The 16,757-nt window shown below is 31.5% G+C and overlaps 1 protein-coding gene across 2 annotated transcripts; it reads right to left on the bottom strand.

The window, feature by feature from the left end:
- Window positions 1-12,410: 12,410 nt before the first annotated feature.
- LOC149897033 (ommochrome-binding protein-like) lies at window positions 12,411-15,065 on the bottom strand. Of its 2 annotated transcripts, none has more exons than XM_090116931.1 (2): window positions 14,975-15,065; window positions 12,411-14,067 (listed from the first exon to the last, which is right to left on the bottom strand). In XM_090116931.1, the coding sequence occupies exon 2, from the start codon at window positions 14,057-14,059 to the stop codon at window positions 13,169-13,171; it is 891 nt and encodes a 296-aa protein (XP_089973057.1). In that variant the 5' UTR covers window positions 14,060-14,067; window positions 14,975-15,065; the 3' UTR covers window positions 12,411-13,168. The 2 variants fall into 2 exon arrangements, with proteins under 2 accessions (XP_089973057.1, XP_089973058.1); XM_090116932.1 differs by having other exon boundaries at window positions 14,978-15,056.
- Window positions 15,066-16,757: the final 1,692 nt, after the last annotated feature.

A 16,757-nucleotide genomic window follows, 5' to 3' on the forward strand; every position in this document is an offset into this window, starting at 1 on the left:
CTATAACATGAATGTAGGTACATATACATTTATTATACTTATATAATACTAGATTTCCGCCCGCGGCTTCGCCCGCGTTTTCAAAGGAAAACCCGCATAGTTCCCGTTCCCGTGGGATTTCCGGGATAAAACCTATCCTATGTGTTAATCCAAGTTACCCTCTATATGTGTGCTAAATTTCATTGTAATCGGTTAAGTAGTTTTTACGTGAAAGAGTAACAAACATCCATACATCCATACATCCATACATCCATACAAACTTTCGCCTTTATAATAGTATTAAGAATTAAGATTAAGATTAAGATATTAAGATGATAAAAGTTAAATTTTTCTGAGTAACATTTTGTACGTGTTGTAAATAATATGATGTTCAAAATTGCAGTACCCAACACAATCACAATAGGTACAATAGGTACCAACTGTAAAATATAATTTAAGTAGGTGCAACTTTGGACCGTCATTCCAAATAGGTATTGTTTTTGATCACGATTACAAATAAGGTCTGCTGTATTTTTATTTCATTAATTCTGAAATATCTTATTGAACAGACGAGACAGCTCATCACAATTATGATTTTTATTGTTTAAGCTTTACCTTTAAAAAAACATGTAATCATTTCCTGTTGCATGTTTACAAAAGAGCCATGCACTGTTTATAAAACCGACAATAACGTGTTAAAATACAAATAAACCTTTTGATAAAAGTCTCAGCATTTGCTGCGACCAAAATCCGTAGCGCTGATATTCATTACGCCTGCTGTAATATTGTTAAAAAACATTGTACGCTGCGCGTCCGTGCGTTATGGAACCAACTCAATTACAGATTGATGGCTTCTCTTATAAATATTTAAAACAATGAACATTTCACGAATATATTTTATACGAAAATTATTCAATAGATCAAAGGTTAATCGCGTTTATGTCACGTTTATTTCGAAATGTTTAATACTAAAGTGAATGTGAAAATGGAATTCGCTTCTAGTTTTTTTGAACTGATTTAAAAAGGGGTTGCTATGTACATTTTTACGTTCAATAATTTCATCGCCAAATGATTTTCAAAATTATATGTATTACCTAGTCATACTTTTAAAATTATCATGTTATGTACAATTTTAAATGGTAAATCTTCTTAAATAGCAACTACATCTAAAAACCTTAAATTAATTCTAATAATACATATTCACGAATTTCATACTAGACTGAGTTTTTATCTTTATTATTAGTTTCATTAAACATATAAAATAATACAAAACATTTCTAAATATTTCACATACCTAAGTGTATTTTATAAGCACAAGGTTTTTTGAAAGACACATTTCACAGTATATTGAGCCTGAACAAAGTTAAGTCACCTTCAAGCCCACAAACTCTACTGTTACTACTACGTTACTATTGATTTTGTAATGATAATTTTTCGCTCTTTTATAGTTCGCTTTAACCTTACTTTATTTAAGTTTTCATTCCTTTTGATTTGATCCTAATGATCCAAAATATAAAAAATATTGATCGATCGATTGGTAGGTTTTGAAATCAATTTAAATTAAAGATTGAAACCTGCAGTATTTAAACATACGTTTAATCATTAATATAGTTGTTTTAAAACGCTATTGTATCTTAGAAATGTATCTATCTATAGTCCAATAACAATTAGTATATTTTAGTATCTTCTTTTCATTTGCAAAAATACGTTGACGAATTACACACAGTAGATTCTCATACCATCACACATTAACTTCAAAACATTGAATAATACATAATACATACAATGTAGATAATGTAATCATAACATCTCTGTTCCTTGCAAAACATCTCAACGAATAATTCGCAAACATTGCATATAATACAACGCTACTCAACTTATTAACATCCTCAATATACCAAGGAACGGTCGTTAAATATCAGTAATGCGAATTTAATGTTCGCCAACCGGACAGAATTCAAACCGATGCATATAATTAAATTGCTAGTAGGTAACTGAATTTAACACTTTTGTAGAAATGAGGTTAGATCTTCGGATAATTTCATCCGCTTGCTTTTTTAATTTTAGTTCAAAACTTGCTAACTCAAAATTAACTTTATTCAAGAAAGCTTTTCATGCACTTTTTATTGGCTGAGTTTTCTTTGTAGATTTTCATGGAAAGAAATCTTGTAGGTACATTCTGCTGATTTTTGCAAAATTTTATTGAATTTTTTTGAACATTTATGTGTTAAAGTTAAGAAAAGTTAAAGTATAATCTCTTATTTTTTTAAACCATATATTTAGAAAAATAGAACATTTTATGGAGTTTTAGCTAGTCCAGTGTTACTATAGCTATACCAAAACTATATTTAGATAATTATGATCAGACTTTCAAACTTGCTACTGCTGCGACAGTCTCAGACAGCAACCATTATCATTACCATAATACCTGAAATATCCACTTAATATTCGAAATAACTTGCGTTCCGCTAAATTGAGAAAGTTTTCTTAGTCGCTATCTCATTTTTCAAGCTTTGAATAAAGTCAACACAATAAAAAGTTATATTTTCAAAAGAAACGCAATAAAACTCCCTGATGAAGTGCAGACAGAGCTGAGTTGACAAACGCGACTGCAATATCTTACTTCGCAAATAAATTGCTGCTATCCTATTAAAATATTTTATATCAAGCACGAGTTTTAATACGTATTTCGTCTTTGAAGTAGTTCTGTGCTGTTTAATTGGATACCAAACAAATGGAGAATTTAAAGTTCTAAATAAGCTATATAAACATCGGTAATTGAATATTTATCTTGAAATGTTTTTAAAGAGCAACTATGCAGTTTCTTGCCGGTTCTTCTCTATAAAAACTGTTATACGAATCGGTGGTTATGACGATTCAAAAGTGCATCTAGAAGAAGTCTAGGCAATTGAAAAAAATAAAGGTATGATTTTGAGTTTTGTTTTCTGCTTAATCCTAAATAGCGAAATTGATTTTTTTGTGGAATTCATTGTGACATGTCACGTTCACTCATAATGGAGTTACGTACGTGACGTCTAAGAACTTTTGATAAGAGCCTTAGCTCCTTACAAATAACCCTGGAGGTCGTAAAGATGACCAGGGGTCATATAATACGGAGTATAATATTACAATTGTCCTCCGTAAGGTTAAATTTGACTAGTATGTTTAATCAGAATTATTATTAAGTCACAATAGATGAAATGAAACAATATACACAATAAATGATTAAGTCACAATTCATGAATTTAAGGAGCTTAATATTATAATAAGACTAGCTGCCAGGCAAACGTTGTACTTGTCACTTAGGGGTATGAAAAATAGATGCCCGATATGCACATCAAACATGAGAATCCTCGCACTCACGTGACACCTTACCTCAACGAGAGAAACATTTTAAAGATGTCTCTCAGAAGGGAACTCCACATTGCCACTTTGCTCTTCGGTATTGTGACCAGTAAAAAACCAACTTACCTCTACGAAAAACTGGAATGGTGCAGCGGTATTGTTAACACTCGTCTGGTGAGCAACCCGGCACTGCGCTTACAGCGGTATAGCACGGCGGCTTTTCGTGGTAGTTTTAGATACGTTTCGTGTAAGTGTTGGAATAACATTCCACCTCCCATTCGTAATTTAGGATCTGTATATACATTTAAAAAACACTTAAAAAATAAACTAAATCATTACCAAAAACAGTTTCCTCCTGGCTCACGCGTTCTTCCCACTTACACGGCGTATATTACATAACTGCTGCAGCTGTACTTGCTTGCTTCATCAGTGTCTAGTGCCGGCGTATTTATTTGTTTTTTGTGTGGTTAATGGTAGTGAATTGTGCTTGTTGTGTATTTATATAATAATATATATGTATTATGTGTATATGTGTATGTATGTATGTATATATGATGTGTGCATGTGTATATGTATATGTATTATGTATAAACGATTATTTGTTGTATAATATATTATATAAATATTTATATTCGTTCAGGTTACATTGACTGGCAGTCGTGCTCTGTTATTTGAGCCGCAAGTCATCAGTATTACTGGTCCTCACTGAAAACCAGTGTTGCAGAAACACTCTGTAACTTTTGCTGACGTGGGGACCCTTTTGGCATCACACTAATTTTATTTGTTTAATTTTAATTTTGTTTTGTGTTTCTTCTTTTTGTTTGTTTTTTATTTTATTTTATTACCTTATTTTTGTAAAATTGGTGCCAAATAAATGAGTTTGAGTTTGAGTTTGAGAATCGATGCAGCCGTTTCGGAGGAGTACGGTAAGTAACATTGCTACGCGAGAATTTTTTAAATAGAGAAGATAATCTATCAAATTATTCTAAACTGAACATCAATAGGTAAGTACTGAAGTCTGTTTAAAAATAAATATTATAATATCTAAAACGAACATAACCTCAAACCATCATTAGCACGATTTATGACCCGGCAAAACGCGAAAGCTCGAACATCTCGTAATAAATACTGGTAAATGAAAATAAATATTTTTATAAATAGCTATTTATTATCCATTCATAACTCATGCACAATAATGGGACGGGCAGGTTGTTATAAATCACAAGGTACACTGTGCGTTGTGGTAATGACGTCCAAAATGCTTCTCTCGTGAAAAATAATGTGTTACTTACTAATGTTATTAATCTACACTTAATATTATAATATTATATAACTTTAGTACCATTAGTAAGTTTGGAAGTCCAAAATAATGCTTGCTACAAATAAGTATATTAAGAGTTTTCTATATCCACTTAGGTACGACAAACACACGCATAACCCAAGCCCAAAGAAACATAAATAGCACTTCCTTAAACAGTTTCATACCCAAAACATGCGAACTTAGTTGACTTCAAACGGCAAATAATTTCAAAATTAGGGTACCGTAATATGCAAAATTCAGGGGTCCGTCGCAATATTAGCTCTGGGAGGGCTACAGATCCCGGATTTATAGTTTCAATTTACCCATTACCCACCTTCCCCAGTTTACATAACTTGAGTAAATCGACCTTAATTACAATAAAGAACCCTATGCTTTAATTAAAATAATACACCGCAACAAAATATGTTATTTGTTTGTATCTGATCCCTTTTATTAATTGATGATAATGTAAAACAGAACCGCATTAAAAGCACAATATTTAATTACCAACAAAAATAATGAAAATAGAATTACAGGAATACAAGAGAATTAATTTGAAACGAAACTAAAATAGCCATAAACTAAGTTCGAGTTCATAATTAATTCAACCAATCTCTTAATTGATTCAACATCCTTAATGATTGTGTTATAATGACAATGTTATATGACCGATATTGTATTGCTATACCTACATACGGTTGCTAATATGCATGTAAAAATGTATTGGTATGCAATAAATGATTTGAATTTCATTTGAAGAAGGGTTCCAAACGGCTCAATCTAATTTAATTAAATATTTAACCATTTCAACAATGTACTTACAAATGATTGTACATACAATCTACATAATTAATTTAAATTCGACAAATAAGGCCATAATGTTATAATCCCGACGTATATCAGCAATCGATACAATACGATGTTAATTACTTGCCATTAATATTAAAGCTAAAATGGCCGACTTATTGAAATATTATGCATAATTTATTTAAAGGTGATAATAATCTGTTGTAATTTGAGCGAACATTTCGTGGTGACTGTAATTACTAAATTCTCTCTGTTCATTTTTGTTGTTTGTCTTTTCAGAGTTTTTAATATTCGAGATTTTATAAGTGTCAGTGATTGTTAATAAGATTATTGCATTTACGGTGCATCTTCATCAAATGAGCGAATGCTCATTTTACCTCACTATGTCAAATTATTATCTTATATATAAAATTCTCGTGTCACAATGTTAGTCTGCATACTCCTCCGAAACGGGTGGACTGATTCTCATGAAATTTTCTGTGCATATCGGGTAAGTCTGAGAATCGGCCAACATCTATTTTTCATATGTACCACGGGCGAAGCCGGGGCGGACCGCTAGTTTTAGTGTAAAAAAGCGCACAGGATCACGAGCTCTAGCTCTATGTTCGTTTGATGTAATTGCACCGTTAAGAGTGTGTTAATTCGATCATGCTGGAAACGTAGTTAAGTTTAAAACCTCGTACGCAACACAATGTTATGTTACTCCTTTCTATCCTTTCTAATATTATTCCTAAATGTGAAAGACTATGTTTAACAATAGGTCGATAAAAAGCCTTTTTCAATTTCTTCTTCAATTTTATAAAATTATCTACCAAACTCTTGCATCAAACACACCAAAAAGACTTTCACATTAATATAATCTAACTGCAATTGAAACAGCCCTCCGCTACACGTAGTTCAACACCTGGCTAATTGGCTCACTCATATCGACACAAAGCTTAGTTAAGGGTACATATTGGTGCCACAATAGCCAGCCTCCACATGCGGGGCACGCACCAATGAGAAAGGAATTCATTTGTAGCGAAAAAGTTAGGCTGTGGTGCCTTGGAAGTGGTAAAAGTGGATGTGCTATGGAAAATTTGTTTTTTTTCTTTGATGTACCTAGAGTTTATTTATACGTCAACTTTGACTAAGCAATCATTTCATTAATCTCTCAGAACAATTTAAGAACAATTTGTACTTAATTTAGCATAAAAAACTCAATTATTCTAAAAAGCGAGACCGCTTGTACACCCACGCACAGACTGACTTCTTTTAATTACGAATTTCACCCTGCAAGTTTTTGTAAAATGTAATTTAAAGAAACGACATAAATTGCTGCATTTTCCCGTTGTTTTAACATGGTTTGCATTATATTCTTAAGTACCTGGGAATTTTACCTAGTCTATAAGTAATATCTATAAGTAATAAATGGCAAGCGCATGGAGAATGTATTCACCACGTGAATATTGATTCTGGAATTCATTTTCCTAGTCGCGATGTTTGCCTCCGAGTGCAACATTTATAGCAAATCGAAAAAAATGTAATTGCATTGTAACCACATTCACATTTTCGTCATCCTTGTACTGGACCCACATAAAAATCGTCGCATGAACATTTATAGGGAGTTACGGAATTCGAAAGGTTAGCAGCCGTTCCGTGACGGCGTCTTATTGCTATTTATTGATTCCCTTTCACCACTCAACTATAAAGACTTTAAGCCTTTACCCGGTTCATATGAGAAGTTTATTACGGTACTTAAAGTCAGGTAGAAAAACGCATTTTATTTTTATTTGCTTTTGATAAATTGACTTTTCGTTATCAACAATCGTCATAGTAATATAACACTAAAAAGACACAGAAAATTAGTTTTCGATACCCTTGTTTCTTTATAATTTAAATATTAGGTAATTTCTATCTCCTCAGCTTGTCTGCATAATTTTCACGTCGTATCCAAAAGTATTAAAATTCAAGAGACTATTTTCAATTCCAATATAACTTTTTCGGACTGGTTCTTTTTTTGAATGAAAGTTTAATCAAATATTTTTCAATTTAACAAACATTATATTTAATAATATTATAATAAGTAATGACAATTCGTGGTAAAGCGCTCCGAAAAACAACCTATAATTTACACGATAGGAATGAAATAGTAGTTTTTTTCTCCAATGGCAAAAGTTCAACACTTCATTTTAACAGAACCGAATGAACCAAATTCAGCTGTCAAAATTGCCGCGCAAATCTCTACTCTCTACATTGTTTATTGCTTTTTTAATGTCTATTCCGACCACAGACAACATACTTTTTAGTCTCGTGTTATCTGACATCCGAGTCTGACATAAACTTAATTAAATGTATAGACATATCATTTCTATTTCATTGCACTAAATGAACTTGAAATAAAATCTCTTCAATATTTGAGAAGGTAGGTACTCCCGGGTACTCCATTAAGTTAAGCTCCGTCGCAGTGGGAATGAGTTTTAAATAATAATTTATTATAGTAATGTCAAAGTAGATGTTAAAGTTAATAAAAACATTTAATTACTAAGAAATGAATAATTTACATTTCTTCTTAAATAGAGATTTTAAAATATAAAGAATTTAAAATATAAAGAACAACAGCTAATGAAGACAAAAATATAGGGCTATATTTAAAAAAAATAATGAAAGGTTTATTCTGCTACAAAATCTACCACACAATTAAAAACATGAAAATTAAAAAACATCCTATAAAATAATGAATTTGCCTACATATTGTCATGATTCAAAGTTTTCAATCTATATGACCAACATACACGCAATTCCTTATACTTTTGTTAAACAATTATACCCCAGATTTGTCTCAACAAATTCTTACGAAATAGACACAGTGAGCGATGGGACAAACCGGGGCAATCGTTCAAATGGTCCCGGGGAATCTGGCCCCGGGGACCGCGGAGACACATCACCCCTCTAAATGTATGCAAAACTCTGCAAAATAAAATTTCCCGCCACTTTGCTTTCACTCATAATAAAATTTCCCAAATTAATTTTACAAGGGCAGCCTTTGATTATAATTTTTGTTTATTTACAGGAATATAATTTTCCTTGGATATCTACTTATTTTTTATATGAAAATATTATACATGTAGTACAACAATATTATATCTATCTATAAATTTATATTCTTAATTAATAAGTTAAATCAAATTAATTTATAAAACTTTCAATTGAATTTCACAGAAACGATTAAAAACTCACAACCACAGCAGCCATTAATTTATTTAACAAATTTCCTAAAATCAAATTTTCCGATGAGCTTCAAGCTATTAATTAAATCTTTGCCAATATTTTCATTGGACGGCTTAATTGTAACGTTTCTAAATTGTTTCAAATTTGGGGAAAAAACATCTACGGGCTCAGATGGTGATGACTAGCAAAGCGTTCTTTCCTAGCTTAAATTTTTAATCAATAGCAATAATAATCAATAAATAAATGCAATTGCTATTTGAAATATCTTCAACTCAAATATTAAACATGATTTTGTTTACCTACCAGTACCTATTATTTATACTACTTAAGCATCTGTTGAACTTACAATAATATACTTTGATCATGTATCTCATAATATGAATTATTTTATTTTTACCACTAAGAATAATGTCATTTCCATAATCTTATCAATTCATAGCAAAAAGTTCACAATTTTAAACTTTACTTATTACTACATAATTTACAGTCACTTTGGCTAAAAGTGGAGTAACCATTTATTTAAAATTTCTTTTAACATAATAACATTCAATACCTCTTCCAGTGAGTTACAAAGGGTAAATAAGTTTGAATTTTTTATAATGCGCCCTTAACTTTCGTCGGGAAGACGAGCCCTGTGATGATTACGAAAGCAGGGACGGATTTGCGGTGGATTTGCAAGAAATTTTCTAAAAATATTGTTTGCTGAGACTTTTATTCTCTAGTAGATTCATACTTCACGGAGTACGACTAAGGATTTCTTCAGCCATTTGTGTGTACCTATTACCATTTACCACTAGTAAATGTTTTTTTTTTTATTTGTAATTAAATATTTTTTTTTATGTATCAATGAATAATTTTATTTTACGTTAATAAATGAGTTATTATAAATGTATCGATCCTTAAATAAGAATAAGGACTTATAAGTCCTTTATTTTTATACAGGTTTCAACAGTGTTTTATCGTCATAGAATAACTTGTAAGAATGTAATTACAAATTAAATCGGTGAAAAGGCATCATCGTTAGTACATGAAACTCAATTAAAAACTGTGTGTGGTGTAGTAAAAAAAACCTTCTCGTCTTTATTAAACAATAAAGCTAGCAAAATAATTTTAAATACAGGTTAGCATACCCGGTTTCTTTCAGACAGCTCCCCGAAGCCTTAGCGGTCTACATCAAAGAGAAGTTTGAGTGATTGTAATGTCGCTCATGCCATTCACGTCTATTTCAAAAATTCACCCCTATTATATTATAGACTAGCGGTCCGCCCCGGCTTCGCCCGTGGTACATATTTCGAAATAAAAGGTAGCCTATGTTCTTTCTCAGGGTCTAAAGATTATCTGTGCCAAATTTCATCAAAATCGGTCAGGTAGTTTATGAGCCTATTCATTACAATCAAACAAACAAAGTTTTCCTCTATATAATATTAGTGTAGATGTGTTTAAAGTCCGTCCCAAAAGCGAACACCTCTTTTCCCTCCCTCACTCATCTTTGCGTAACTCAAGAATTGATGGATAAATATTTTTATGGACTCAAGAGATGAATTTTCTCGTAATCTTCTGCTTTACGTTAGGCCGTTTAGGTTTTAACGAGATTAGCTTGTTTATGACGAGCCATCTGGAGTCCCAGCCATGTTTATATTTCAGTTTTTAAGAAAATGTATAATTACAAGAGTTGTTTTTTACGCATTTACATGAATATTTTTTTTATACTGCTTTCATTTCTTTATTATAATTCTGTATGAAGGCACTCTGTTGGCCACAACAGATAATTCAATTTATTATCATCAAAAAAGTAATAACGCCTTTAACAATATTTAAAACACCGATATAAAATACAGGAAGTTATATTTTTTAATTATAGTGCTTCTCCCTTACATAGAACAATTAATTTTGTACAAAATTATTCTACTAATATTATAAATGCGAAAGTTTCTGAGGATGTGTGTGTGTGTGTGTGTTACTCTTTCACGCAAATATTACTGAACTGATTACAATGAAATTTAGCACACATATAGAAGGTAACTTGGATTAACACATAGGATAAGTTTTATCCTGGAAATCCCACGCGAACGAGAACTATGCGGGTTTTCCTTTGAAAACGCGGGCGAAACCGCGGGCGGAAATCTAGTTTATTATAATTATAACATTTAAGAAAGGAAGTTATATTTTTAAATAATTATGGTGGTTCTCTCTTATATAACACAATTAATTTTGTACAAAATTATGTACGCAAACTTTTCTTTTTATAAGAACTAAAAAAAAAATTACGCTGTTATCCCTAAGGTAATTTATTCTTATAATCATAAATTATGGATCAATTATTCATAAATTAATGTAATTTTAAAAAAAAAAGTTTAATAAATTTTTTTATCAAAAAGCCATCAACGATCACAAAATATTTACCATAAACTTAAGCGCGTCACACGGTGAAGATACTATAATAATATTTTATCTTAAGATACTGTTATATTTTATATTACAGTATCTTAACGCATCCGGTATCAGCGTTCGGAGTTCGGACCATCATTTTTCTTTTTGTCATTGCGTACTAAGACTCCTGTAGAACCGCCATCCTGTTACAAATGACCCACAAAATTTTGCGTTTATACGTCAAGCAATAACGTTAAAAATCTTTCTTGACAAGGAAATTCTAAGAACTTCATGAAATACATGCAAAGAATAGCAATATTTATATAACATTAACATATATATCGAGCTTCTCGTAAAACGTTTCAAAAAACCGATGAAATGTAAAACCTCTTTTGTGGGAATCGAACCCAAATAAGAGGGTAAATACTGTTTGATGTTGCTAAATGACCACTTGGTTTAAGAGCCATTTCATTTTAATACCTTGCTTTGTACCTTCTGTACTTTGCAATATTTGTTGATGCGGTAGGTATGAAGGTACCTACGACATTCATATAAGTAGGTAAATATTTAAGTGGTTACTAAGTTAAATGAAATCTGTTTTTGTATACATTTTTACTTTTTTTCATGTAAAAAAAACATCATCTCTCTACGACGTAATTTATCATAACTCCGCTTATCAGTAATTGCTAGCCAACGCTATTGGGCCAAAGACATTGTGCCAAAAACAAATCTATACTAATATTATAAAGGTGAAGAGTTTGTTTGTTTGAACGCGCTAATCTCAAGAACTAGGTACTGGTCCGATTTGGAAAATTCATTCGGTGTTGGATAACCCATTTATAGAGAAGCGGAGCCACGCGGGTGAAACCGCAGAGTGCAGCTAGTATATTATAAAATACCTGTAAAATAAATTATCTAGTCCATGACCGCCTAAATATTTACCAACAGAGTAAGAAAATGAAACGAAAAAGTATTAATTTCTTTATTAACAAATACTGTTTTAAATTATACACTTAAAATTATATTAACATTGTTAAACTAATCATATCATACAATTTTAATAGAGTAATGTTATAAGGGATATAATCATATAATTAATATTAATTTAGTTCATTATTAAATGAACCAGTGTGGGTTCAATTCCCTTGTACCGTTTATTTGTGTTGCTTCTATTTCACACATTCTGGCTTATTATTAGATAATTGTCATCGTTCTGAAATTGTTACAAATTCGTTTGATCTAAAAGTACTACATGTAACTGGAATCCTGCTAATATTATAAATGCGAAAGTTTGTGAGGATGGATGTTTGTGTATGTGTATGTTTGTTACTCTTTCACGCAAATACTACTGAACTGATTACAATGAAATTTAGCACACATATAGAGGGTAACTGGAAATCCCACAGGAACGGGAATTATGCAGGTTTTTCTTAGAAAACGCGGGCGAAGCCGCGGGCGGAAAGCTAGTATTACATAAAATGACAAATGCGATAATTAACTAGCTATTATATACGGCGTAATGGGCTACAAACTAATTTTATTTAAAAATTCGTTAATATTTTGAGTATTTCCCAGGATTCCAAAGTTCATTGTATAGTTAATACAATCTTTTACAACTTTACAAATACAAAATTATATCCTTAATCAATGAACCTGAACAACGCCTCTCATATTATGTTGCTAGCCGTATCTACATGACACAGTCACATGTTCAAAGTAAACTAGCCCTTAGCGACTAGTTAAAATAGATGATCTTCACATAAACACATCAACACAATTAAGCCATTAGGACCAAGAGCGAGGACAAATAAATGAATATCAATGTCTTCAAGCAGGAAATTTAACGGTTATGTCTTTCCTCAAAATAACGGGATTGTCCTGTAAGATATAATTACGCAATATGATTTCTATTATTATTGAAACTTCTTTATCGGGGTTGGAAAAAAATTTAGTGTAACATTTTTTCGTTACACGTGACATTTTTCCTTTACGCGCCATCTTTTTCTTAACTCTACCACGCGTGATTCGACGTATTTCTGTAAAGTTGCATATAGTAAATTATTTTTTTTAAATAAGGTCATAAAGAAGTTTCACTTCTTACGTGTGTACACTAGTACACGCACACATCTTTTTCAACTATAGGAATATTTTTAAAATTTACCATCTAGTTACATTTTTCTTGTTTGAAGTACCATCGTCACACAACGTCATATTTACTTCTAATAGTTTATACAGACTTCTCCCTGATGAGAATATAAAATTGTTATCATTATCGAAAGTAAGCGCATCAATATCTTCCAATTCAATCACTTTTTCCACTTTGGAATCAGCTAGGTTTCTATCTATAGTAATTTTATAAATACCATCTAACCACCAAGCATATATTTCATCGTCTAAATTAATAGCCAATCCTCTAAAATAAGAATTTTTCGACAGCCACACCGTCTCATCGTTTTTACTCGCAAACAATCCGTACATACTGATGAACACAGTAACATAGTCTCTATTAACAACAAAGTTCTTCACCGGCATGTGTTCGACAATTACATCAAAGTTATCTCCTTTCTTCTTAACGATTCTGTATTCACCGTTCCTTACAAAGTATACGTGGCCCTTATAAAACAAGCTAAGTACGCTATCGCCGCGGGAACTGTACGGCGCCACTTTATATGATTTAGTATCTAAGACGTAAATGCCATCACTGCCTCCGAGGTAGACGAGTCCATTTTCTTGGTCAACGTCGAACGTCCCGAAATTCATGATGAATTTCCCGCCAGAAATAACCGTGCTGTTAACGGGATCGTCCAAATTGATGAAGCCAACTTTATAGTACTCTTCATCGTTGATGTTAGGTTCGAAACTGTAGAACAGAGTGTTTGTTGAGCGTAATATGCCTAATTTGTGGATAACGATGCGATCCCTGAACGGCGCTTGTATGTCGAAGAGGTAGGTGACGTTGTAACACGAGAAATTGCTTCGGACACATGTTGTGCACGACTCGCTTAAAATAAGCGGTATTGTAGACAGGAGAGTGATCGCAAACAGCATGATGATATCTGAAATTGTAATAAATATACTTACTTATATAAATTAGGTGTGTTTTTTTACAGCGGTAGAAATATGATAGCCATTTCAAAATATTGTTATATGGGCATATTTAACTGCATATTTTATATGTTATTTTTAAGCTCAGGAAATTTATATGTACACTGTCATGTTGATTGAGTTCAATAAACATTTTTTCACCTACTTTGTCTCTCTATGTATTGCAAAAGTATAATACTTCATATAAAAGTTAAACTACATAAAACTAACACCAGTCATTTATAGCACATAGCACTATAAAAGAATATCGATTAGTTCCTCGGTAACTTGAAACTCTCCTTTGTAGGAGCAAACTATAATGCTCCAATAAATTAGGATATTTATCGCGACATAATGGAGCTAAATAATTATGGTTAATTGCATTGTTTTTGCTATTACTGACCCTATTATATATGTAATTCTATTTGGAATATAATATTCGTAATGGTACATTAATGATAAATAAACACTACATTTTATTGAGGATGGAATTAATATCTTGGTAGAGCAAAAATAACAAATACAAGTTGACATTATTTTTCCTACTTACATCAATATTAAATACCACGCAGGTTCATAGATTATAACCCAATCAATATATTATTCCAATTAATGTTATATATTAAACTAATCAATCAAAACTTTACTTTCAAACTTCATAACGAAATTGATCAATATTTCTACGAATCCTACGAATCCTACTATTCTATGAAATCACAACCATCTCTCAAATATTATAACTCTTAATAATTACTACGAGTAATTATTAAGAGTATTTTAACAAACTATTTAATAATACTCAATTGTACTTTACTATAAAACCTCCAAATCTCCATTTAATTCCCGTTAAAATCGAACTAAATTAATAAACAAAATTACCACATTCCAATCGTTTCACTACACTAAAACTACGGACCACTAGTCACCACCATACTGACCACTACCACTCGGCTCGAGACTGTATGACTGTATGTACAGTGTACACAAAGCATGTGTAACCTTGCTTATTAAGCTGCTTACAGACTGTGAAGTTTAGCTCCAAACAGGGATATAGTGTGTTACTGGTTCTATTAATGTGACCCATCAATGACTAGCATAGCGTATATTAATATATAGGTATGTGAATAGCGTCCTACTAATATTATAAATGCGAAAGTTTGTGAGGATGGATGTACGTATATGTATGTTCGTTACTCTTTCACGCAAATACTACTGAACCGATTACAATGAAATTTAGCACACATATAGAGAGTAACTTGGATTAACACATATAATAGGATAGGATAGGTTTTATCCCGAAAATTCCACGGGAACGGGAACTAAAACTAAACGGGTTTTTCTTTGAAAACGTGTGCGAAGCCGCGGGCGGAAATCTAGTCTTATATGATATAGAGAAAAGTAAAAGTGTTAGCTAGAGTAATATGATTTACTATTCTTTGTTTTTGTTGTTTCTATATTAATATCATTGTCTTCATACATTGTTACAATAACAAAATTATTTTATCAATTTAATCCCTTGCCTAGTAAAAACTGCGAAAGGGTAAACGCTTTTCACATGTTTTATTGAGAGCTTCTATAAGCTTTCATTAAGCTGTCTGACTTTTTTGTTTAAGCTGGGAATAAAACCTATAATGTTACAATGTTAGGACATTAATTACCTTGCCCGGGGGAATCTATAAATTATTCCTTTTATTAATATTATTACAAACGCAACTTTGTGTATATTTGTTTGGATAAATTGATTTGCATGTACAAAATGGACATATTCTTATACAATACAAACCTAGAAGAGTTAAATATTATATATTATAATATTACCTAAAGATAGTGATAATGAAGTCCAAACAGCACATCTTATAAACACTTGAAATTGTATGTTTTTTATTTTATTTATTTTTGATTACATAAACAGTTCTTTTTAAAACCACAATCTCATAAATCTGGAAAAACTTAAAAAGAATAAGTTCAAAATGTTTACTATAAATGAGCAGAAAGTATAATGTATTTTTAGTGTAGCAAATTATACAGTCTCGGCTTTCTTCGCCATTTCTTTGAAGATTAGACAAGATAAATTATAAACGCTGAAATATTCCATTATCTTCTTGCGCACAAAAGGTAAATTTAAATTCTTTTAAATAAACCTTTTTAATGGATATAAATCATGACTTAACTGTGGATGCAAAATGGTAGCTTCTGTAGATATACTAAACGTAGCTAATAAACAAATATATTTTCAAAAAAAATGTTGTGTGGTTTTATGAAACCACGGTAAAAGTGAAACTTAGGCACAAAATTATCGTATTTGTACGATAATTATCGTACGGTTCGACCGTCACGCGACATGCGCTACACAGACCAAAAAGTTTGAGACGATGTAATAAAAGTTTCACTTTAAAAATTATATTTGCTTACTCAATAAACTGTCATTACGTTTTTCGTAACTTTTCAATCGTAACAAAATAAGCTCTATTATGTCTATAAAAGCTACCACTCAAAAACAAAATCATAAACATATAATCAGGAATGATACCACCAAGTATTCACGTATAAAAATACCAGAAGGAAGCACGCTCAAATAGCTCCATATTGTCCGTATGACGTTACATTATTACCCAGTTGTGTCATAGATTTTATCAAGGGCCGTGTAATTTTAGACCGTAGG

The sequence above is a fragment of the Colias eurytheme genome, chromosome 26, assembly GCF_061535395.1.
Source record: "Colias eurytheme isolate Ceu_HAF_F1 chromosome 26, ilColEury1 Martin Lab GWU primary, whole genome shotgun sequence".
Classification (NCBI taxonomy): Eukaryota; Metazoa; Arthropoda; class Insecta; order Lepidoptera; family Pieridae; genus Colias; species Colias eurytheme.

Coding starts and splice junctions, on each gene's coding strand:
- LOC149897033 (XM_090116931.1), bottom strand. CDS start 14,059: ATGCTGTTTGCGATCACTCTCCTGTCTACAATACCGCTTATTTTAAGC.